The 25,387-nt window shown below is 41.8% G+C and overlaps 1 protein-coding gene across 2 annotated transcripts in view; it reads right to left on the minus strand.

Annotated features, from left to right (window-relative positions):
• The window catches only part of CLTRN (collectrin, amino acid transport regulator), a 46,240-nt gene that overhangs the window by 3,420 nt on the left and 17,433 nt on the right, over positions 1–25,387 (minus strand). For both annotated transcript variants that reach the window (XM_058659234.1, XM_004597491.4), the window contains exons 4-5: positions 14,710–14,823; positions 9,192–9,386 (exon numbers count right to left, since the gene is read on the minus strand). In XM_058659234.1, the coding sequence (XP_058515217.1) occupies positions 9,192–9,386; positions 14,710–14,823 (309 nt within the window). The remainder of the gene's footprint in view (positions 1–9,191; positions 9,387–14,709; positions 14,824–25,387) is intronic.

The following is a 25,387-nucleotide window of genomic DNA, read 5'->3' on the forward strand; positions in this document are numbered from 1 at the left end:
TGTGTTTTTCCACCCTCAGAGTGAGACACTGCACTGGCTATTTCAAGCCTTAACAATCAGTGAACAGCACAGCTTTTGGCTAGACTAGAGTTCAATGTGATGAAGGGGTCTTCCAGGCAGATTAAATCACCCACCACTCAAACACTTTGGTCCCTCTTCCCATGTACAGGAGTGTTGTCACTTTCTATTTCCTCTGGAAACCAAAAGCAAATGACATTGTACCATCATGAATCACATCACTTCTATTCACAGTACACAACATTCATCAACAACTGTTTTGAGTACCTACTGTTTGTGTAAAAGAGACACTGTCCTTGCACTAAACAAAAGGGCTAATCCACCTGGGAAGGCAGCAGAAGATGGACCACACTCATGCATCCTCCCCCTTCCATTCCTAATGCTTTCTTAAAGAGAGCAGTGGTTTCTCAAAGCAATGAAGTCCTAGTTGCAAAGGCATTTGTAAATTATCAAAAAAAATTTCTCCCCCTAATCATTCCACATTGGACTTTGAGTGAATAACAATTTTTTGTGGTAATGAATATATTTTAAAAGTTCAACCTTACCTTGTAATTTGTGTAAGTATGCAATGCATGTGGCAAAAAGTATAGTGGATGGCACTTACTGAAGCAGATGGCACTGTAAGTGCAGCCTTAGAAAGGATGGCTTTCCGCTTCCCTCTCACATCACACAGCCATACGTCTAGCCAAACATGCTCAACTGAATGTCCATTTATTTTGCTCCATCTATTACATTCGTTTTGCAAATGGTGGAAGGGGGCAAGTCTGATGTGAAACTCAGGAAGACTCCTAGGCAGTTGCGTTTCTCAAACTTCCCCTTCCGCAGTCCCTTTCCAAAAAGAAAGCCTCCGTGTGGATGTTACAGGCTTGGGAAAAACCACCACTATGTCCTTACTTCCCTGTCCCCTCCTCACCCCAGATGGAGTGGCTGATGATGTCTTCTGGTGTCATGTCCCCCTTTCTGGTATTTTCTTTCCTATCAGGGTCCCTTTCCAGCCAGGTTGTAGCCCCTCTCCTACTGCCACTCCCACAGCTCTTCTCTCTACTGCTGCTGAAGGTCAGGGCTCCTCTCAATTTCCATGTTTGGAGGATGGAGTTGAAACAACAACAAAAGCAAAGAAATAATGGGATAGCAACATCTGTTTGCCAGTTTCATCAGTAAACAGTGGTTTTTTGGAGTTAGAAGAAAAATGGAAGAGAACTGGACACACGCAAATCATTGCAAGAAATCCCACCTCCCCATCCTCAGCAACAAGAAAAAATAATCCATTGGTCGCCACAAAGGAATGGAGGAGGATGCAAACAGAGAAGAATTTTTCCTTTCAAAGAGAATTTGTCAGCCACGAAGATTCTGGGAAGTTGCTGTGGACAATTATCAAATCAAGCTGTGTCAGTAACAAATTAGGTATACACTGTGCTTTTGTGACCTTGGGTCCCATAATTCAGAGTCTCGGTATTGCTTCTCAAATTGCAATGTCAGGAACTTGCTGGCTGGTAGACATGATAAGCAGCTCAAAGTTTACCTAACAGTAATAGGACACTTTGTCACTTTTCATAGCATATGCTGTAATAAACTGATTCAGTGCCTGTGCATCACTAATACAAAGTATAATAAAACTTAATTATCTCTCTGGATCATTCTGACTTGATGTTTTGCTAAAAGGAAAAAAGAAAACAGGAGTCCTTTTTTCCTGAAAAATACAAGTGAGTGCTAATGACTTCCGCTGTCCCTGCAATGTCAGGTAGTTTAAGCAGACAATAAAAAATCTATGAGACTAAACTACCTGGAAGTGGCTCCCATGAACCTTGAGGGCAGGTATCTCTCACAAAGCCCAAGAGAAGAAGGGCAAAATGGGGTATAAACGAAGTATCAGGTGACAATAAGAGACCGTGTAGACAAACAGGGTTTGCTTTGTTCTAATAAAATAGCTGAAAGTACAGCTAATAAGAAGAATGAAATTACTCTATTTACAACCAGGTGGTCCCAACTAGAGACCATTATGCTCAGTGAAATGAGCTAATCACAAAAGAACAAATATCATATATTCTCTCTTATATAAGGACACCAACATGGAAAGTGTAACTCCAATAGTCCAATCCATCCTGTTTTTTGATTGTTTGCTTTTTTGGCTGTATCCCATGTGTTTTGATGTTTTTTATTTCAGTTTGGTTCATTCCAAATAATCTCTTTTCTCTAGTCGAATTCATCACGGGCTCATGAATTATACGATGGCATCATTTTTCCCAAGAGATTTCTGTGTTTCCTTTTTGTCACTCATGCATTGGTTACTCAGTGGCGCGTTTTTTTTTTTTTTTTAATGGTACTGTAATTTGTGTTGATGTTGTTGTTGTTGTTGATGTTGTTGTTGTGGCTGTTCTAACTCACGCCAGTTGTTGACCTTTTTTCATGGCTTCTCACTTATAGTAATGTATAGTGATGGAGTACCGGGGTCTACCATATACAGATGTGGGGGTATAATGGAACATGCATCCCTGCATCCAGGCGAAAGATGGATTCCCAATGAAACTGTTGGACATGTGCAGACAATGGGATGCTGGACTGTCTGACATTGTCTGTACCAACAATGTCGGGGTACACTTAAATAAGAGACTGATGGAATTATGATTCCTTATGAAGGACATTTTAATTTTTGCCATTGTAACAAAATGGGAAAAATCTGATGGGGGTGAGAGTTTGGGGGGAATCCCAGCCTATACAAAATTGTACCACATAATTCAAAATTCAAAATAAAAATATATTTTAAAAGATGTATATAGCTGGAAACACACAAAAAATAGCTGAAAGTAGTAAATGCATGTCCCTAGCTCTTCAAACAAAATAGAGCTGAAGAGTTAAAGCCCAAAAACAGCCAGAAAAGAACAATAAAAAACAGACAATTTAAAGTTTCATACAGGACACAATCAATTATTGGGGCCATCTGCATACTCAGTCCAGGTGATCCTTGAGGGAACTATCAGTGTTAATGGAATGTTTTGAATGAGCATTACAGCACAGTAGGACTGTGCTTTGGGATCAGTCTTAGCCAGTCTTAAATTTTTATATCATAACTTTCTAACTATGTGAATGTAGGCAAATTGTTTAATTCCCCATGGAATGGCAATATTACTAAATACCTATCACATAGCAGCAATCAGGCATTATTCAGTTCCCACTGCAACATGGAACAGTCTTTAGTATTATCATTGCCATTCAAATAAAGAAACTGAGATTCAAATATTCAGAGCAACTTGTCTTTTAGGATGGAATAGGATTGGTGAATGAAATTGATTCAGAGCCCTAGTTTTCCTTGTCTCCTCTCAAAACATACCTATGTGAGATTCCTACTGATTTGTACATTTTAAAACATTAAGTAAAAGCTATTGCTAGCACTAAAATTTCTCATTTTATTTACATTCTTATTTTAAGACTATTTACTCATTTAATTAAGAATTTATACGGGCCAACATTGTACTGGAGCAGATAAAGTGCTGCCTGCAACATGGCATCTCATATGGGCACTGGTTCAAGACCTGGTTGCGCCACTTCTGATCCAGCTGCTTGGTGAAGGCCTGGAAAAGGCAGCTAGCTTTCTATGTCCTAAGCCCTGTCCTTGACTTTGTTACCAACTACAAACTTATAATCTCCTTGCAGGACAATACCATCTATGTTATCTGTGCTGTCTCTTCTACACTATATTCTAAAACTCTCATCACTGTTTCACAATGTATTTTTACTGTGTCACAATGTGACACAATGTATTTTTACTTCTCTAGGCTTTGGTTTCTGGAGAACTGAATTTAGATAACTCAGTAGAGGCCCCTTCTAAGCCCCAGCTGTGATTATAGACTGAACTAAAGTCTAGCATTATAACAGTGTATTTATATACTAGATGCATAACTCAATTCTACTATGTACATGCTAATTCTGCAATTGTGTTGGGTCTGTGACTTTCTTCTAACCCACAAAGTGCCAGGCTATATCAAATTAGCACTTTGCAACTTTTATTATGGTGATACTCCCTGTCTCCCTCCCCACTCTGTAAGTCTGTCTTTCAATTAAATAAAAACAGCCTTTTAAAAAAGAAAATGGTTAAATTTATCTTGAGTAGTAATAATAATTATAGTTTATTTAGCATACTATATTGTGGATACTTTAGATACATTCACATCATTCATTCCTCAAGAAAACTCTGTGATATTATCTCCCTATTGCAGATAGACAATTTGAGACCTGTGATAATTTGATGATTTAATCAAGATTATATACGAGGGGACTAAAAAAACATTTGTGGAAAGATAGAATTAAGCAATAATGCAGGGGTAACTGCTCAGCTTGGTGGGTAAGATTCTGACTGGGCAAGGATGGCCCAAAGCCTTAGGAACCTGTACCCCGTGTGGGAGATGCAAAAGAGGTTTGGGTTCCTGGCTTCAGATTGGCTGAGCAATGGCCACTGCAGCCACTTAGGGAGTTAACAAGCAGATGGAATATCTTTCTCTCTATCTCTCCTCCTCTCTGTATATTTGACTTTCCAATAAAAAATAAATAAATCTAAAAAAAGAAAACCATTCTGACTGTGCTGCCTGCATCCCGTTCCTGTATTCAAGTTCTGGTTCTGGTCCTGATTTAAGCCTCCTGTTAACGCACATCCCGGGAGGCAGCACATAATGGTTTAAGTGATTTACTCCCTGCCACCCCTGGGTGAGACTTGGATTGAGTCCCTGGCTCCAGGCTTCAGCCTGGCCCAGAACTGGCTGTAACAGGCATTTGGAGCGGGAACAAACAGATGGCAGATCTTTCTGTCTCTTTCAAATACATTAACAAAAGTTTTTCCATGAATTTTTCAAAATGTTCATTAGTTTATTTTTATTTATTTGATGACAAAAAATACAGATAGAATGAGTGGGGGAGAAAAGGAGAAGGAGAGGAAGAAGAAAAGAGAGAGGAGAGGGAGAGAAAGATCTTCTAGTCACTGGTTCACTTCTCAAATGTTAAGATTGGGCTGGGCTGAATCTAGAAACTAGGAACTCCACCCAGGTTTCCCACACAGGTGGCAGGGGCCCAAGTACTTGAGTCACCGCCTGCTGCCTCCCAGGGTGCATGTTAGCAGGAAGCTGGACTAGAGAATGGAGCTGCGGCTTGAACCTAGGCATTCCATGTGGCATTCCAAGTGGAGCCTAACTGCTGTGCCAAATAGCAACACCCTCATGAACTTTTTGAAGCCCCTTGCATATAAAAGGAATAGCTAGCATTTGAGTTTACCTATTTTGAGCACCAATGATTGCAACTTTCCATTCACTGGCTCTGCATAATCCACATCATGTTGTTTTGACAAAGCTAACACAATGATGAGAGTTTGTTGGAGTGGATTGTTGAGCATTCCTTTGACTGTTCTCAGGATTGAAGATCCTATGGGGTATCCTTACCCGGTCCATGATTAGCAAGAGCTTTCCACACAATTATCAGGGCTCCCCATTTCAAACTGAGTGTTTTCCTCATCATTGAAGAAATGTTTTGATGGAGAGAAACATATCAGGCATTGTATCAAGCTTAAAACACAGCAACCAATTGACCTCCAGGAAGTTGTCCTGACTGTGCAGACAGCATGGTCTAATGACTGATGCTCTGCACTTTTACACAAGAGATCTGTTCATCTGTTTTCCCAGTTGGAACATGAACTAAATGTGTGAAGGCAAGGTCATGACAACAGCTCCGCTTTTCCCAGGTAACAGATTATGATGCTGCACACCTGATTCTTACATTACTGCAAATCTGCTCAGAAGGAAAGAGACAGCTGATCCCAACACAAACTAGCTGAAAGACCAACAAATGAAAAGATAACAAAATAATAGTGATGTTCTTCTGTTTCTCGGACCGCTCAGGGCTCCTGGCTGTTGTTCTGATGCCCTTGGATCCTACGAGGAAGGATTTGGACTTCTTCTGTCCCATGTGGCAGATCTGAAAGGGAGTGGATGACCTCAGAGTTCTCAGCCTCCGAAGGTACTCCATCTCCCCGTGGTCTCCTTGGCAGTTGGGATGTAGTCCTTGGTGCCCGTACTGATAGTCCTAGGTGAGGATCCGAGAGTCTTCAGGGTTGGGATACAAGCCTCCTCCTGTCCGCCTGCTCCACTCTGGGCACCCCCCTGCTCTGTGCACATGACCTTCTGTTAAGAGGTTGTCAGGATCGCTCCTGATTCCCCCTATATGTCTTTGCAGTTTAACGATTGTCTAATGCTCATTCGAGTCTGTTGTCTATGAGTTATCAGTTATGATCCTGGTAGGTTATATTTCATGTCTTCCTCACATATTCTAGGGAGATGGAAGATTTCTCTGCTCTCCCGCCCCATTATGGAATAACATAGGGTATTAAAAGTATATCAGGTTTTACAGTTCTTTGATGTAGATCATATAGCAATCTGACTCACATTGATTGTTGGTACACTGGTTACTTCACAATATCTTATTGCGTGTGAGATGGGCTGTTTGAGGTTGAGATAATATTATATTTTACATGCACTATTTTTCATATTGACATCATTTCATCTTAAATTAAGGCAAACGTGGTATCTAACCTTTTGTGATTGGCTTCCTTCGGGACTAGGGAGGGGAGCTTTCTCTGGCCCTAGCTTGGTTCCAACTTTGGGTCCCCACCCTTTCTGGCAATGACCATCAGGATCGCTCTGGAAATCCCTCAAAACAAACAAACAAACAAACAAAAATCTAGAATAGATAGAGAACAACAAGGAAAGCTTAGAATCAGACAGGAAATGATCAGCGTGGATTCACTTATACCTTACTAGGTGGGACACAAAGATTGGTTACTCCTCACTAGGGTACTGAAGATTTCTCTGCACACCCCCCTAAAACTGTTCTGCACCTAAACTGTTGACATATGTCTTATTAGAGTTATAAGCCAGTCTAGACTACCTGAAAAAAAGCCAGGTTCAACAAAATTATGCTTCAACGCTATAAAGTGCTAAATACTATAATGAAAACAGACACGAGACAGCTGAATAGTAATCTATAGCCATTTTAAGGTGTATAGAACCTGGTTGTATATAAACTAAAATTGAAATGTCAATGAAGAAGTCACAGGATGTGGTTAAGCACTTGCATTTTTTTTTTATGTGTTGGTTACTCAATACCATGTCATTTAATTCCACAATGTTATAAATTGTAGCTGATGTTATGTTGGGACTTTTAATTGATCAGGATGATACTCTGTCAGCTCTACCTTCAGACCAGAGATGGTCTCCCCAACAAGCCGTTGAACTTATCTGGACAATAAGATGCTGGAGTCTATGCTTGGTAGATGCTTGCAATGAAAGAATCTCAACTGATCTTGAACTGTGGTAATGCAACAAGGTGGAGGAATCCACTGGAGGGTTTGGGAGGGTGGGGGGAATCCCAATACCTATGAAACTGTGTCAAATAATGCAATGTAATTAATAAAAAAAAATAGTGATGGCTAACAATTGCTGAGCACTCACTATGTACCAATACCACTCTACTGTACTTTTTTTATCCCACCAAGTTACTTCTAGCACAGCTGTCAATCTAGAAAATTTACCTATGCACAGGGAGCAAAGATAAATTTAGTCATCTTGCTTCTAGCATCACAAGTCATATTCTCCTGAGCTTGCCTTACCTGACTCATTGTGCTTCCGGCTATCCATGCAGTTAATGGATTATATATAAGGGCAGAATCTTACAAGATAAATACTTCCAATCTAAGCAATCTATCTACAAAGCCATTCTTCTAACTCCTATACTGTACTATACTGGGGTGAAAATGGAAGCCAAGAAGATAAAGTATATTCAGAGAAATAGAGCAACTGAGGGGTGACATAAAACAAAAGATTAAACATAGGTATTCAAATATTGAAAGAGCGTATTTTACAACATTCTTAAAACCAAAACAAACACCTTGTGCCTAGCCTCTTGACATTTTGTAACACTCATCAAGAAAAATCAACAAAGTACAACTTGATTCTAATTTCTGAGTTTAATTTTGGGGCTTGACATAATCCAGATTTTTCCATAGCATTTCAGTTATTATTTGTGAAAAGGTTACAAAGCCCAAGACTTAAAATAATTACCCTTCTGTTAGGAAGTAACGTGAAACAAGAAAAATTATGAAACCCCAGGAGAAGCATTTGGTCAAACACATACTTGGCCAAACACGTCCCACATGTCCTATATAGGTGCCAGCTCTTTTTAAAAACATGCCTGTGTGATTTTTGAAATACTTGTCCCTGTGACTTCCTTAGCATCAAACAGGAAGGTTTAAAATCAACAGAGCACTTGGTGAAGAGTTAAGAATGTTCTTTTCTCCCCCAACCCTGGATTAGAAGTATTTATAAATAAAATTATTTTCCCCCTTCCTCATACTAAGAATTCATGTCTCCTCTCCTTAGTATTTCCTCAACAAGTTTCCTAGTGGTTTGAAATTCCCTCTTGAAGCAATATCAATGAGTTAGACATCAAAGTTTACAACATGCAGGTAAATGAATTCAAGGAGTAGAACCAATATGTAAATCATTACATTGAAATCATTAAATTCAAATGAAGTGAATTAGAATAGCCTAGGTATTCATTAAAATGAATCCCCTTGAGAGATTCTAATCTAGTGAGTCTTCCATAGGATCAAAGGCCCTACATTTTTACAAAGCCAAGTATTTCAAGTGATTCTGTCAGGGAGCTAATTCAAAGACCATGAGAAACACAGCTGCATACAATCTCATAGACATTAGGAGGGTGAACATCGTTCAACAAGAGGGGAGTATAAAACAGCCTAAGAACATCTGGGCGAGGATGCTGGCCTTAAGGCACTAGGCCAAGAAGAATCAACCAAGAAAGGAAGGCATGAGCAGAATTGTTGGCATTGGAACTGAGCAATTACCCAAAAAGACTGCTTAGCTCTGTATATCCAGCTTAGGAAATCACACAGATATTAAAATCCAGTCTAGATATGAGTTATCCATGTGGTATAGAACAGAGAAACATAATGATGAAAGGAGCCTCATAAAGTAAGGGACACAAATTCCTAACAGCATCTAAAGACAAACACATATTTAGGAAGTTATCCATTTTTTTCAAAGCTTAACCTTCTCACTTTTCTAGTTCAAGAGTAAATGGAACAATGCTTATTAAATCACTCACTTTGAGTATCTTACCTTCTACGTTGCCGGATCCCTGACAAAATCAGCAGTGTAATTGCAACTATAACACTGCAAAATATCACACCAAATATGATGATCCAAATGGGCACAGCTGGGTCCGTGGGTGGTGCAAGGGTGGAAGGGATTTTTAAAAATTCCAGAGTCTGGTCATTCAAAAAGAAGGCATTGTTGATCCGTTCTCTGCTCATCCTAAAATACAATGGCAATTAAAAACAAACAGATTTAGACCAAAAAAATCCTCACTGGAAATAAAATGCTGACATGTCTCTTGATGATTATAAGGAGCTTTATCAACTGAGCACCCTTGTAGCAGGAGCCTTCAGGCTGAGTAGAGCTTGCTGAAGGCCAGCATGGCGTAGCTTGTTTTAGTGAGCTGTAGCGCTGGCTGCCAGAGAGACACCCCTCTACATAATGCTGCCCTCTACTGCTGTGCAAGCTCAGGAAGCAACCGGAGGACCTGCGTTCAGCCTGCCATGTTTAGTTCCTGAGAGGCAGCATCTAGATGAGGTCAACGGAACTGTATCTAAGGTGGCGCACAAAATATTCAGCACACTGAAAAAAGTAAAATGACATGCAGAAAGTAAGAGACAAACATCAAAAGAAAACTTGGAGCAGAAAATAAAATATCAGTCAGGACTGGCTTCAAATCCAACAATTTACTTTTTTTTCATTGATTCAGCAATCATTTGCCAAAAGCTTTCGAAGTATCCAGCTCTGTTCTAAGTGCTGGATACACAAAGTAAGACCAAACTCCTAACGCAATTTTGGGAAAGTGGCAGATTAACATCCACAATCACGGTGCATCCTGTGAGATAAGCAAGTACAGGTGCAGCAGGAACTGGCAGAAGGGCCAAGGACACTATGGTGAGCAGTCAAGGCTGTCTTTCTGTCGAGGCAATTTTTGAGCTGTCTTTAGAGGTACAGTTGGAGTTCTTTAGATGGAAGTCTGTAGTGAGCACAGGCACAGAGACCTGAAAAGCATGGCTTGTCTAGTTTACTACAAATTGTTCCTTATGATATAGGTTATGGTGATTTAGAAGCCCCAAAGTTTAGAAAAACACATATTCCTTTTCCTGGACAAATATACATTATTGGTGGTAGAGTGATTAGTGCATTTCTAAGCAGAATTTGCAAAGTAGGCAAAGAGATTCTTTGGAAATATTTTCTGGCCTTTATTAAATTTGTACTAGATAAATTGACTTCATCTAGCTCTGGAGCATTCCCGGTAAGTAGAAACATAATTTGGGTTTGAAAGACTTCTTTAGAATTTTCTCAAGGTAGACATTTGGTGCAATGGCTAACACACCACCTGGAATGTTCCAGTTCACATAGAGAGCCTGGGATTCAGTCCAAGCTCCACTTCAGAGTCTAGCTTCCTCCTAATGTGCATTCTGGAAGGCAGCAAGTAACGGCTGAAGAGCTCAGATCCCTACCACCTATATGGGAGACCAGGATTAAATTCTGATCCTTGCCTTTGGCATGGTCCTGCTCTAGCTGTTCTGGGCATTTGGAAAGCAAATGGGTAGATGTTAGGTCTCTATCTCTTTCTATCTCTATCCCTTTAATAATCAAATAAGTAAAAATAAATATTTGTTAACATATGTGCTCATGAGATATGATTTTTAAAAGGATTTCCTAGTAGCTGTAGTTAAAAAAAGAGAAACAAATGTAAGTAATTTTAATCACGTATTCTTCATACAGTATATCCAAAGAAACATAATAAAATGTGAGTTGGTTCATGTTTTATCTTATACTCAGTCTTTTTGAATTCCGATGTGCATTTTACAGTTAGAGGACACATCATTTTGGATAAGCCACATCTCAATGCTTGCCAAGCCATTGGCCACGGTATTAGCCAGTTCAGGCCTAGAGTTTGTGAGGAATGGCTTGAAAACCTCAGCTCAGCACCAGGCCATCAGAGCAGAGGCATGATTATCTGTGCATGTGAAAGAGAACTCTAGCTGGAGCTGGATAATCTACTCTACAGCAAAGGATCATTTACATGTCGTCTTTTATCAAACTATGGAATGTTCTCATCTTTTATAACCTAATACCGATAATCTAGGAACACAAAACTTTCCACAAAATAGTGAGCCCTGATGCTAAGCTATAACTCAGAGACATTGCAAAATATCTGAGTTCTCTTACTGCCCTCCTGGTTGTTTAACTCTTTGCTATTTTCTTCCTCTAGGGTAAGAATTTATTCACCTTTCAGGCTGATTGGAAGTTCTAACTCGGGGACAGATTAAACCTCCTCTACTAACTGTAACCCCAAAATGGCATCTGTGACTAGGAATTTCTTTCAGCCAAAAAGGTCACTGAATGAGGTCAGGCCCTCACAAACTAACTGCAACAGTCACCTGCGAATGGCTGATCACCTCGGTGTCTCATTGTGCAGATGTGAAAACGCCAGCAGAGAGAAAAAACCTCACTGGAGCTGCTGGTAGTACTCCTAGGTCCAAGTGCTCCCTCTTTGTCATTCTAGCATTAATTTCACTGAGCCTGTTTCCTCATTTATAAACTAGGGACAATAATAATTACTCCAAATCTTTGGTGTTAGTATTAAATGTCACATATGACTAAGAACCTACCTTGTAAACCAGACAGAGTTGTGCAAATTTTAGGGTAACCAAGTACCATTTTTTTAATGTCAAAAATATTTTATTTTTAAAGTAATATTGAATACAGCAACTGTTACTAAAATACCATATTATTAATATGTTGAATGTTATAAGCAAAAATATCATAAATACATCAATTTTAAATTAATACTTGCGTTAATTTTCCTCTTTAAAATTGTATTTATTATTGTTGTTGTTCTTTTTATTATTTTATAATGTAGATCCACAGGCTCTGGGGTTTCATCTCCCACGTCTCCAAGTCCTCTCCCCTCGCTGAATTCCCTCATATTTTTGCAGTAGTACATTCCTTCATAAACAGTCACATGTCCATCATTGTGCTACTAAAGTGTATGCTTAAAACATGGACAAATGGTGGGTCTTAACAGTATGTTTATTAATAAAAGTGCAGAAATAATTTAATTCCATCTTCTTGGAGCACATTAGAGCATTTCCCATTGGTATAGGTCTTCAGTGTATTTGTTGCCGCAAGAAAAACAGATGATTGTTCACAAAAACCTTCAGCATTTGATTCTGCTGTCTTACGTGTTAATACTTGACGGAGGGCAAATGATTTCTTTCAATAGGTATCTGTCCTTGATAAAGGGAATAACGCACATTTCAGGAACCTGTAATTTTTTCGTGGGGAGTTACTTTGCCTTGGTTTTTTCTTTTTCTTTTTCTTTTTTTTTTCAGGAAGTAGTGGATTTACTGAACTCATTTTTGTAATACAGCTTTGTCCAACATCAAACACATTCATTATTCGAAGCTTGGATACATACAAATTATTCATTAATTGAGATAAAATGAATTGTTTCTTTCTGCTTCTCATAAGTAAAGAACTTATTTCACTTTGGAAAGTTTATTCAGATCACAGTGAGGGGAAGGACTTTAGGGACAATTTCCATTTCTTGTATCTGAACAAAGTCCTAGAAGATCAACATAATAGAAATGATTTTTGTCCATAATCTATCACATGAATTGTGTCTATTGAAATATGACTGGCTCCTGCCTAACAGACAGATATATCTTTTTTTAAAAGATTTATTTATTTTTATTACAAAGTCAGATATACAGAGAGGAGGAGAGACAGAGAGGAAGATCTTCCGTCCGATGATTCACTCCCCAAGTGAGCCGCAAAAGCTGGTGCTGTGCCGATCTGAAGCCGGGAACCTGGAACCTCTTCCGGGTCTCCCACACGGGTGCAGGGTCCTAAGGCCTTGGGCCGTCCTCAACTGCTTTCCCAGGCCACAAGCAGGGAGCTGGATGGGAAGTGGAGCTGCCGGGATTAGAACCGGCGCCCATATGGGATCCTGGTGCGTTCAAGGTGAGGACCTTAGCCGCTAGGCCACGGCGCCGGGCCCAGACTGATGTATCTTCTGAGTGCATTTTCTTATGTCTCATTGCTATATGTCGTTCCTAGAAGTCTCCTTTGAAACGCTTTTTCTATCTTAACTAATTCCCTCATTTACTAGGGACATGCTAAAATCTGACTTTATTCACTTTTTAAGTATATGAAAGCAATTTCTTTTTTTAAAGAGTTATTTTTTTAGGGGCTTGGCACAGTAGACTAGCAGCTGAAGTCCTCATCTCGCACGCAGTGGGATCCCATACAGGTGCCGGTTCTAATCCCAGAGGCTCTGCTTCCCATACACTTTCCTGCTTGTGGCCTGGGGAAGCAGTTGAGGACATCCCAAAGCCATGGGACCCTGCACCTGCGTGGGAGACCTGGAGGAGGCTCCTGGCTCCTGGCTTTGGATTGGTGCATCTCCAGCCATTGCATCCGCTTGGGGAGTGAATCAACAGACAGAAGATTTTCCTCTGTCTCTCCTCTCTTTATCTCTGACTTTCCAATAAAAGGAAAGGCAGATCATATTTACAAAGAGAAGGATAGACAGTCTTTCGTCCACTGGTTCACTCCCCAAGTAGCCACAACAGCGGGAGCTGAACTGAGCAGTGGCCAGGAGCTTCCTCTGGGTTTCTCATGTGAGTGCAGGGTCCCAAGGCTTTGGGCCATCCTCCACTACTCTCCCAGGCCACAAGCAGGGAGCTGGATGGGAAGTAGAGCAAGCAGGACACCAACTGGAGCCCATATGTGATCCCAGTGCTTTCAAGGCAACAATTTAGCCATTGAGCCATTGTGCCAGGTCTAAAAGTAATGTTTTTACATGTTGAGTCAAATAATTCTTTGTCATGGGAAACCATCTTTTACACAGTAGGATGTTTTACAGCATTGCTAACTTCTTTATTTTTAAGATTTATTTATTTTGTTGGAAAGTAAAATACACAGAGAGGAGGAGAGACAGACAGGAAGTTCTGTCCACTGATTCACTTCCCAGTTGGCCACTACGGCCAGAGCTGAGCTGACACAAAGCCAGGAGCCAGGAGCCTCCTCTTGGTCTCTCCTACAGATGCAGGGTCCCAAGGCCTTGAGCCATCCTTGAATGCTTTCCCAGGCTACAAGCAGGGAGCTGGATGGGAAGCGGGGCAGCTGAGACATGAACTGGCACCCATATGGGATTCTGGCATGTGCAAGGCGAGGACTTTAGCTGCTAGGCTACCACACTGGGCCAGCAGCATTGCTAACTTCTGCCTACTCAGTGCTGGTGGTAGGTAGTACACAGACCTCCATCCTCAGTTATGACAACAAAAAATGTCTGTAAATGTTCCCCCAATATGTTCAGATATTGCCAATAACTCCTTGAAATCAAACTGGCTCCTGAATAAAACCACCAATCTACATTAATCTTTGATGAAAAAAATAACAAAATGAAAACTCCCACATCTTAATAAATAGTATGGGGAGCAGAGAGAGAAGTCTTCAGCATGTACAAAAACAACTGAATTAACCAGCAGTATGACTGACAAGCAGAAGTCACATGTAGGGCTATTACCTTATGGCCGACTGTATTTCACCAGCAGGAAGGGTGTGATTTTTTGAAGGGTCTGTTACCACAAACCAGAATGACACTCTCTGGGTTACATTGCAAAGCAAGACATGGGAAATTCTGTAGACAATAAAAAGAAAAAATGCGTTATAATAATATAATCCCAAAATACATTACATCACTCACACTGGTGCCATACCCATCTTTAGAGGTGTTCTAGCTATGTTTAAAAATCATGTCTGCCATTCTGAATGAAAGTCTTAGCAAAGAGAAAATTACACAGGAACTTTTCATTGTTCCAAAGTCATGTACTTGGGAATCATTCTTTACTTAATCAGGAATCCTCCAAAAAATAATAAATAAACTGATCAGTGCAAGTTGTTAAGGATCTCACTTTGTATCACCTCGTGGCTGACAGTCACTATGCCCACACCCAGGTCCCTCTGAACCACAGACCATGAGTGTTTCCTCACCAAGTTCCTTCAGAGTCCTGCCCATTCGGTCTCTGACTTCTCAGAGTTGGATGCAGTCTGTTGCTCGTTCTGGATTTGGTACTTGATCTGTTTCTCTGTTTGTGTTCCTCTCTAATGCAACCATTGCAACCAGCCCAACAAGTGCTTCGTGTGTACTTCTGTGCAAGCATTTTTCAAGAAGAGGTTTATTTACACCACCTTGAACAGACCTCCAAGTGTAAAATCTATAATGGATTACCCAGCAGCTCTTGGGCACTTTATCTCCAAAGTCACAACTCTTCATTCTTTTTTGTTTTAAAGATTTATTCATTTTATTACAGCCAGATATACACAGAGGAGGAGAGACAGAGAGGAAGATCTTTCGTCCCATGATTCACTCCCCAAGTGAGCCGCAACGGGCCGGTGCGCGCCGATCCGAAGCCGGGAACCTCTTCCGGGTCTCCCACACGGGTGCAGGGGCCCAATGCATTGGGCCATCCTCAACTGCTTTCCCAGGCCACAAGCAGGGAGCTGGATGGGAAGTGGAGCTGCCGGGATTAGAACCGGCGCCCATATGGGATCCCGAGGCTTTCAAGGCGAGGACTTTAGCTGCTAGGCCACGCCACCGGGCCCCACAACTCTTCATTCTAAGATTATTAGTATGAATTAGAAAGAGAAGTCTGGCATTAGTGTTCAGGAAAAAAAGATGATATAAGCATGGATGCATGAAGGTTGAAAATCAAGGGAGAGTCCAAATAAAATCAGTACTGCTGATATCAAACTATAGATCTTGGATGGCTTCTGTCATTTCCTAGAGGGCTAAATTCCAAAAAAAAAAAAAATGACATTACAATACATCCTAGAAGAATTACAAAATGTTGCATATACTGAGAACAGAAAGTGATTGATTTTTCCTTGTAAGAGTGCTCAAGTGGGAGAATTAAGATGGTGGACTAGGGTAAGGACATGTTTAAACACAGAATCATCAGCCAGGCTGAAGCAGAGAGGGCACATTCCAGGAAATAAGAGAAAACAGGTCAAAGGCAGAGGGGCACCTGTGTTCTGACAGACACGGGAAAGCAGCAGAGACAACAGTGCAATATTGCCGTGACCACATACCCCAGTGGCAGTCAACAAGTAGTGATCTGAGCTCCACCAATGGTCGGAGCTCTACCAGCAGCCAGGTGGAAAGGAGAGTTCACCAGGAGCTCAGCAGGTGAACCCAGCCAAAGAACTGCCACTCATGCTTATTTGTTTGATTTGACCAGCAGCAGAGAGAGTAGCATCAGATCCCAAACAGGTAGTATGGGAACAGGGGGGATTGCTTAGCCCAGACCCCCCCCCCCCACCAGAGGCTCATTGGTTGCCATTTTGTGTAGGGAGGCAAAGGCTGCAGGACAGGAGTGTGCATGCACTAAGCTGGGAGCAATCTCATTTCTGGCTCAATGCATTGCACCAACGTGGGGTTACAGGTTCCAAAATAGGTCCAGTTAGCCCCCAGATCTAATAGCCAGCATATCCAGATCTCCACCAGTGGCACATCAGGTGCCATTTTGTACAGTGTGGCAAAGGCTTTGAGAACGTAGGGACAATAGTGAGCTGCACATGTGCTGCTCTCAGAGCAAACTCACTTCCTGCTCAGTGTACTGCGCTGGTCCCACAGGGAAAATAATACTGACTTTGGCATCCTATGGGTCAAAACAGGTCCAGGGGGCCCTCAGACATAACGACCAGCAGGTTCCGGCAAGATCAACACCACCAACAACCTAGTTATTTAGAACACCTGCTGTCTCCCTAATCCTGGGAACTGTTCGAACTGGAAATAGGAGAAAGATTGTACAGCCAACAGTGTAGCCACGGCATGGGATCACAGCAGGTAGAGAATGGTGAGCCAGGAGTTGGGGCTATGAAATCTGTGGTGGAAGCCTAACACAAGAGCCCAGACCTGAAACTTGCTGGAGGGAGTGGCCCAAGTGGCACAAGTTGGACTGCAAACAAAGAACCGGGTACTAAACGGAATCAGTAAAGTTGAACTGTAGACCTGTGTGTGACACAGTTTAGAAACTTTCTCTAGGGAGAATCTGCTAACCAGAAGTACGGTGACCAAGGGCAAAAGAAGAGACAGAAGCACAATGAATATAACTGAAAACTCCCCTGCAAAGGAGCAAAACCCTTTTGCCAACCTCAGAGTTAACTGAGGAAGACGTCAAGAAAATAAGGGATACAGAATTCAAAACACCTATTATAAAGCTTCTTCTCAACAATGAGAAGAACATACAGGAGTTCAAGGAATTTAAGGAATATGTCACACAGGAAATAGCAACACTGAAACAAAATCAAGCCGAATTATTGGGAATGAAGGACACAATAAAGCAAATTAAAACTTCAGTGGAAAGTCTCCATAATAGAATGAATGAAGCAGAAGAAGGAATCTCAGAATTGGAAGATATTTCTTGTCACAGTGTGGAAACAATCAAAAAGCAGAACTGGATCAATCCAAAAAGAAACACTATTAAAAGGCCAAATATAAGAGTTAAGGGAGCTCCAGAAGGTGCAGAAAGAGAAGCTGAGTTTAAAATCTATTTAATGAAATAATAAAGGAAAATTACCCTGATCAGGAGAAGATTGAGAAACAGAATACAGGAGGGGCACAGAAGTCCCAACAGGGTTGACCAAAAAGCAATCTTCACCAAGACACATGATCATCAAGCGCTCTTCAGTCAAATACAAGGAAAAGATCCTTAGATGTGCACGTGAAAAAAATCAACTAACATATAAAGGAATGCCAATTAAACTCACAGGAGATCTCTCACAGGAAACGCTACAAGCCAGAAGAGAATGGAGCGACATATTCCAGATTCTAAAAGGAAAAAATTGCTGGTCTAGAACAACATACCCAGCAAAGCTTTCCTTTGTCTTTGAAAATGAAATAAAATTCTTCCACAATAAAGAAAAGCTCAAAGAATATGCCTCTTCCCGACCTGCCCTACAAATGATACTTAAAGATGTTCTCTTCACAGAGAAAATAGCACCCACCAAAACCAAAGGCAAATGGGAAAAACATCTCAGTAAAATAACAACAGGAGACTAAACAATGAACAACCCATTGCTAAAATGACAGAACCAACTTATCACCTATTCATATTAACCCTGAATGCAAATGGCTCAAATCCATCAATCAAACATCATAGCTTAGTAACTATATTTAAAAAACAAAACCCATCTATCTGTTGCCTACATATCTCACTAACAAAGATCAGCGGAAATTATATCATGGATTTTGATGCTTTTGTTTTTATTTTCATTTTTTTCAAAACATTTTTTCTCATTAAATTCTTCACTGACTCATAGGTTATACAGTAGCATAATTTTCTTTAACAAAGTTCTTGATTTCCTTTTCCATTTCTTCAAAGACACATTTAATCATTTAGTAACATGTTATTTAACTTTATGGCATTGCAAATTTCTATTTTTCTTCCTGTTGTTGATTTTGTTTTTGCTTTTGCTTCCTGTTGTTGATTTTGCTTTTCATTTAAGGGGATGTAGAGTAAGTGTATAATAGAGACTATCATATTCAGATGCAGGAATACAATGCAATATGTATCTCTACTTCCAGAACATAGAGGAACTCCAAATGAAACTATTAAAAATAGGATACTGGACTCTGGACTCTCTGCCATTGACCATTTCCGCAATGATGGACATATGACTGTTTATGAAGAACTATACTATTGTAGTAATACAGGGCAAATCAGTGGAGAGGAGGGAGGGGAATTTGGAGAGGGAATAAGGGAAAACCCAGGGCCTATGGAACTGTATCATAAAATGACAATAATTTTTTTAAATAGGGAAAAAGTGCTTAAGTATTTCTACAGAGATGAGCAAGAGCTCCCCTGCAGACAGTCATGCAGTGGGACCAACAATAGAAAGGACAGAGGCTGGAGCCTCCTGGGTCCTCCTAATACCATGGGGTACTCCCATCTCCACAGCTGCTGTTGTGCAGGGTGATTGCTCCAAGTTCACAAAGCATGGGTACAGGGCTTGTGGGGGTACCGTTGGATAGCAGGTCCCGCAAGCATGATGCCCCCAAACTTACGGGCCTGTGAGCTTTGCTGCTGAAAAACTGAATCTGCCATTCCAAGGTGACCCACTGCACAGACTTCCTGGACCTCTAACTGAACAGATGCATGATCAGGTACCTGGGCACACCCAGGGCCATGCTGCCATCCTTGCTGCCCGGGTCTACTCACTCCCACCAAGCTCAGAACACCTAGAAAGTTTTCCACATGAAGAAGCACTGGGTTGACCCAATCACTTCCCACTGTCCCTCCTCCCCCTGCAACATACCACCTGCTTTACACTATGCCCAGATTTGGAAGGCCAAGGCCCAAGGCTTGGGTATGCCTACCCAGCAGGCTGTCAGTCCCCTGGAGGCCCTCACAGGGCTGAAGCATGCCTGCAAACACCCAAGTTGCATGAAATTCTAGCCGTGCAAGGCCAGAACCCCATGGGGTCTGTAGTCTGGTGACCCTGCAGATCTCTCCTTCAGACCATTCCAGGAACCTCTATAAATATATGCTCATTCAGGATGGCCCAGATCCTTGCACCAAGGAGGCAGCACTGAGAGCTTTCAGCACAGGCAACACAGGCAAGAGAAGGTCCATGGCTGCTCTGGTTTGAGACATTGAACACTTAAAGAAATAAGGAGCTCAGCACCGAGGGCCTGTGCCTACACTGGCAGCAAACAGGAGCATCATCTCCCAGCAAATGAATATGCCAAGAGGAGAAGGGCCATGGCCTGCTGTCCAGTTTCCTTCAACTTTCCCCCAAAGGCTGCTCTGGCTCCTGTATGACCCAGGCCAGCCCAGGGCACAGTCATAGAACCTAAAGTGCAGAGCTCAGAGCAGCTGCTAGCACACATGAGCCCACACCAAGGGTTCCATCTATTCCTGAGCATGCCAACTCTGCTGGTGTCCCTTTGAGCTCTTAAAGAGTCAGGGCCCTGCAACTACCTGTTGACATGCACTGGCACAGCCCAGTAGCCCCTGCTCTGTCCCATGAATCACTGACTCACCAGGTTGACAGGTCTGCCACCTCCAGATCCACCTCCTTACCCTGAGTCCAGCTTAAAGCGACTTTCCATATCAGGATCCGTGCTTTTCCATATCGACCCAACTACTTGTGCCTGCTCCCTATGCACAGACTTGTCAAGAAGATGGGCTACTCCCAGGTGCCAGTTTTTATGGGCACATGTTTGGTCTTGTTTTATTAAAAAATATCTATATCATCTATAACACATTCTTTCTGTTCATGACTCTCTATCTGCTTTTTCCAGCTTGGCACTGTTGATATTTAAAACCAGATCAATCTATGCTGTGGGGAACTATCCTGTGCACTGTATCATTTTAGTAGCATTCCTGTTCTACCCTCTAGGTGCCAGTAGCGGCCTCCATTGTAACAGTGAGCAATGAGTCCAGGCAGTATCAAATAATCCCTGGGATAGGGAACCAAAACTGACAGTGGAGCACAGTGACCTCTACTGGCACTCACAGTCAGGTACCATCTCCCAAAAGTGCCATTTCACAACCCATTTCCAAAGATAATAATGCTAAGGGAAATGAGCCAATCCCAAAGGGTTAGATACCACATGTTCGCCTTAATTTAAGAAGATATGATGTTATGTATAACATGTTATGTTATGGATGTTATGTCATATGTAGTATATAAACTAAAATGGAAATGTGAATGGGGTGGTCACAGAATGTGGTTAAGAAATCGCATTTATTTTTATCATGTTGGCTGCTCAATACTATGTCAATTAATTCCATACCGATGTTAATTGTTGCTGATAATATGTTAGTGCTTTTATTTGATTGGGATGATACTCTGCTGGCTCTGCCCTCAGACCAGAGAGGGTCTCTCCAATAAGTAGGTGGACTTGACTGGACTATAAGATGCTGGACTCTATGCTTGGCATATGCTTGCTAAGAGGGAATCTCAACTGAACTTGAACTATGGTTACGCGACAAGGTGGAGGAACCCACCATGGGGGGAGGGTGTGGGGAAGTGGGGGGAGAATCCCAGTTCTTATGAAATTACAACACAATGTAATTAATGAATAAATTTAATTAAAAAAGATAAAGGTGAATAAAAATGATATAGCACCTGATTGGCAAAATCTATTTCTACCAATCTTGTAGAATGTCCTGAGGTTTGAGTAATTTCTTTTAAAAATATTTATATGCATTTTTATTGGAAAAGCAGATGTACAGATAGGAAGGGGAGATATACAAAGAGGAAGGAGAGATGAACAGAGAGGAAGATCTTCCATCTGCTGGCCCACTCCCCAACTGGCCACTGCGGCCAGAGCTGAGTTGATCCAAAGCCAGGAGCCAGGAGCCTCTTCTGGGTCTCCCACGTGGGTGCAGGGTCCCAAGACTTTGGGCCATCCTCGACTGCTTTCCCAGGCCACAAGCAGGGAGCTGGATGGGAAGTGGAGCAGCTGGGATATGAACCAGTGTCCATATGGAATTTGGCGAGAATTCAGCTATCACGCTGTATCCTGAGAAATTTCTGATATATATTTGTACTAATAATAGGGAATGCAAATGTTTTTTTTAGATAAAGTACTATTTGAAGCGTGGCCGGTTAGCTCAGTTGGTTAGAGCGTGGTGCTGGTAAAATAAAGTACTATTTGTAAACTTCAAATTATCCAAAATTTAAACATTAACTAGGAGCTGATCTTGTGGTGTGGTTGGTAGGCAGGCACACGACATGTACTGGTTCATTTCCCAGCCGCTCCACTTGTGAACGAGTTCCCTGCTACTGGCCTCAGACAAGCAGCAAAGATGGCCCAAGTGCAGCAAAGATGGCCCCTGTCACCCACGTGAGATCAGTTCCTGACTTCTTTGGCTCGGCCCAGCCCCGGCTGGAACCATCTGGGGAAAGAACCAGCAGATGGAAGATATCTCATTCTCTCTCTCACTTTCTCTCTCTCCCTCCCTCCCTCCCTCCCTTCCTCTTTGACTCTGCCTTTCAAATAAATAAGTCTTTTTTTTTTTTTTACAAAAGAAAGAAACATATTCAGAAGATTAAAATGATTGCTGAAAATAGTAAACTCCACATTTTCAATGGAGGTCTTTATTGCTAGAAAAAAACAGGATTATAACTCTGAAAAACAAATTATTATTTCAAACTTCATTATGTGCCAAATGACTCAAGCCAACCTTCTGCCATGTGTGAGTTACTAGGAATGGCTTTGGCTCACAGTGTATCAATGAGGGGTGTTGTTGGCATTTTTGGTGGGATGTTACAGCGGGATGTCCCAAGCCTTGCACAACATCTGTTGCCTCTCATCCTCACTCTCCAAATGTCATAGAACTTTCCATTCATAGACAGAACTCCCACACATGCCCCAGTCCCATATGCTCCTCAGGTGTGATCAATATCATACTCAACTAAAACATTTGTAAATCTCTTCAAAAGAGTCAAAGTAAAAACAAACAGAAACCAAAGGACAATAGAAAAACTGAAGCAGAGTGGGATCACACTAAGGACAAGCACACTCCAGAGCAAACAAAAAAAGATATCAATAGAAAGTGTGTGTGTGTGTTTCATTTGAAGGAAGTTTAGATAGACAAAAGCACTGCAAGGATGCTACACACAGCAGAGGAATTATTTTAAATATTAATTAGGTATACAAAATTATAATATAAAATAGAGACTATTGTAACAAAGAGTTCTTACTAGCTTAACTAATACAAATTTCAAAATGTAAAAGACCTGTATTCATAGGCAAGATATTGCTACTCATCAACATAAGGATGGTTTTAATAATAATCTCAAATTAAAAAAATAGTTGTTATATATTCAAAGTGTACCAAATATTTATAAAGATTTCTCCCACTATACTAGTGTCATGAGAGGCACCGTTTCCTAGTGCTGATGAATGTCAATGCTAGAAATATAATTGTAGAGACATCCAGATCTTTGAACTAGAAATGGCGAGGGTGTGTGAGAGAGGCCAAGAGAGAGCATACCTCTGCCCTGAAGACAGAGCTCAAGCAAGGGATGCATATGAAGATGCCATATGCATTCATGGGCTGCGGCTACCTGCTTGTCTTGGCGATGCTTGGGGAGACTAGCTGGTGACCTAGTTCCCCCCAGCAGTATAAGACTGAGGCTCAGCAACAGCACAACTCAGGCAATAGGAAGATATGAGGGCCACTGTGTGCTGTAACGGCCAAGGCAGTATCCTCCCACTGGACTAAAGCAGAAGAAGAGGAAGCAATGGGTGAGTGAGGGCACTGTTTTGTTGAGTCCATTGCATGTCAATCGGCAACCTTTTCGTTTCAGTGCCAGGATGATAAGCACACTTCACTGTCTCATCAATATTTGCCGAGAGCCAAGCTTGCTAGCTAATATGGTTAGTGATGGGATGGTTAGGAAGAGTTCCTACTGCAAGTCCATTTAGATTCCATGAACCCTCCCATAGTACCAGGAGCCATTTAGTTATCCTCGGACCATTGAGGACTAACACCAATGTCTTGAGGCCATTAGCACATTGCAAACCAACAAAGACTCCAGCAGCGTTCAAGATGCCAGCATGAGCACACAGTTCCATGCCCAGTCTAAGAATACCCAAAACATGGGGAGGGCAAAGGATTTCTACATTTCATGTGTCTTGCCTAAAGTGTTTATCAAGCGGGTCTCTGATCCCAGTTCTGCTTCAAACTTCATGATCTCTAAGCAAAGAACAGCTCTTGCCATGCCAGCAGCTGCAGGGTCCCAGGGAGACTGCTGGCATACTTTGCCCACCTGCACTGCAGCAGCTTTCTCAGGGCCCTGAGCCTGAGGGCAAGGTGCTGGTCTTCTGTGCTGTGAGGCCCTGTGCTCCTGAGAATGCTCTATGTGGGGATTCAGCACGCGGCTGGGAAATGGGTGGAGTAAACCAAGCGGAGCCCTCACTGTTTGTGGCACTGTCCAGTGAGGACAGACTGAGTTATTTAGGCCAGGCCTGCAAAAACAGGAAAGGTACAGAGGGAAGGAAGGGGATTATTTCCCTCAAACTGTTTACCCAGCAACAAAGATTGAGACAACGTACTAACACGGAGAGCTCTCTTGATAAAGAATATTGAATATACTGTTGATGGAGACAGCCAAGAGGAAGTGTGAATATGAGGAGAAAAGGTGCCAAGGGGGAAATAACATGAAGAAGGACTACACCGAGTTCCGTGGGCAACTTACTGGTGAAGCAGAGGGTGTATATCCCTTCCAATGACAGATTACGTCCAACTAGCTGACTTCTGCACAGGCCTTCTCTCAGCTGTGGCCACGCTGCATGTCCTCCAGCATCTGCACAGAATGGAGAGCTGGCAGCCAAGAAATCCTTCCTGAGAGCTATGTCCATGTCCCTTTTAAGATTTATTTATTTGAAAGGCAGAGTTACAAATAGAGAGAGGGGTATGGGGAGGAAGAGAAGAAGGGAGAGAGAGAAAAGTCAGTCTTTCATCTGCTGGTTCACTACTCAAATGATAGTAATAACCAGGGCTCAGCCAGGCTGAATCCAGGAGAAAGGAGCTTCCCTGGGTCTCCCAAGGGGGGGGAGGGGCCAAAGCAGGTGGATCTGCTTTCCCAGGCACATTAGCAGGGAGTTGGATCAGAAGTGGAATAACTGAGACTCAAACTGGCACCAATATGGGATGCTGGCACTGCAGGTGATAGCTTAACCCAATGTACCAGTGTTGGCCCCAGCATACTTTAATGGAATGGGTACCCTGAAATGATATTAGCACAGATAAATGCAAATCAGACATTTTTTATGCTTTCACACCAGGTCTGATGGAATTATTTGATGTCACAATCATACTGACTATGTTTGTCAAGAAAATATACTAACACATACATAAGTGACTCCTTTAAGCAAATCACTAAAAAAGACATAAAAACGTTCTCCCACTTTCCTCGAGTGGTAATTCTCTAAGAATTGGTTCCACTGCCATTTATCAACAGAGCCACTCAGGGCCAACTGTCTCCAAAGGGTAGTAAGAATCAGGCACTTGTTTCTGGAAATTAGTAAGCCTAAATGGGAACTGGGCTGCCGTTTTTGCAAGCACAAGACTGTTAATCACCTTACCTTAGCATGGGTACAAGAGCATGTTGTTCCTTTCAGGATCACAAGACTTATCCTTTAATAACTGGGCAGAGGGAGAAATTCATGACTGAGCTCTATT

Source organism: Ochotona princeps, chromosome X (genome assembly GCF_030435755.1).
Source record: "Ochotona princeps isolate mOchPri1 chromosome X, mOchPri1.hap1, whole genome shotgun sequence".
NCBI lineage: Eukaryota > Metazoa > Chordata > Mammalia > Lagomorpha > Ochotonidae > Ochotona > Ochotona princeps.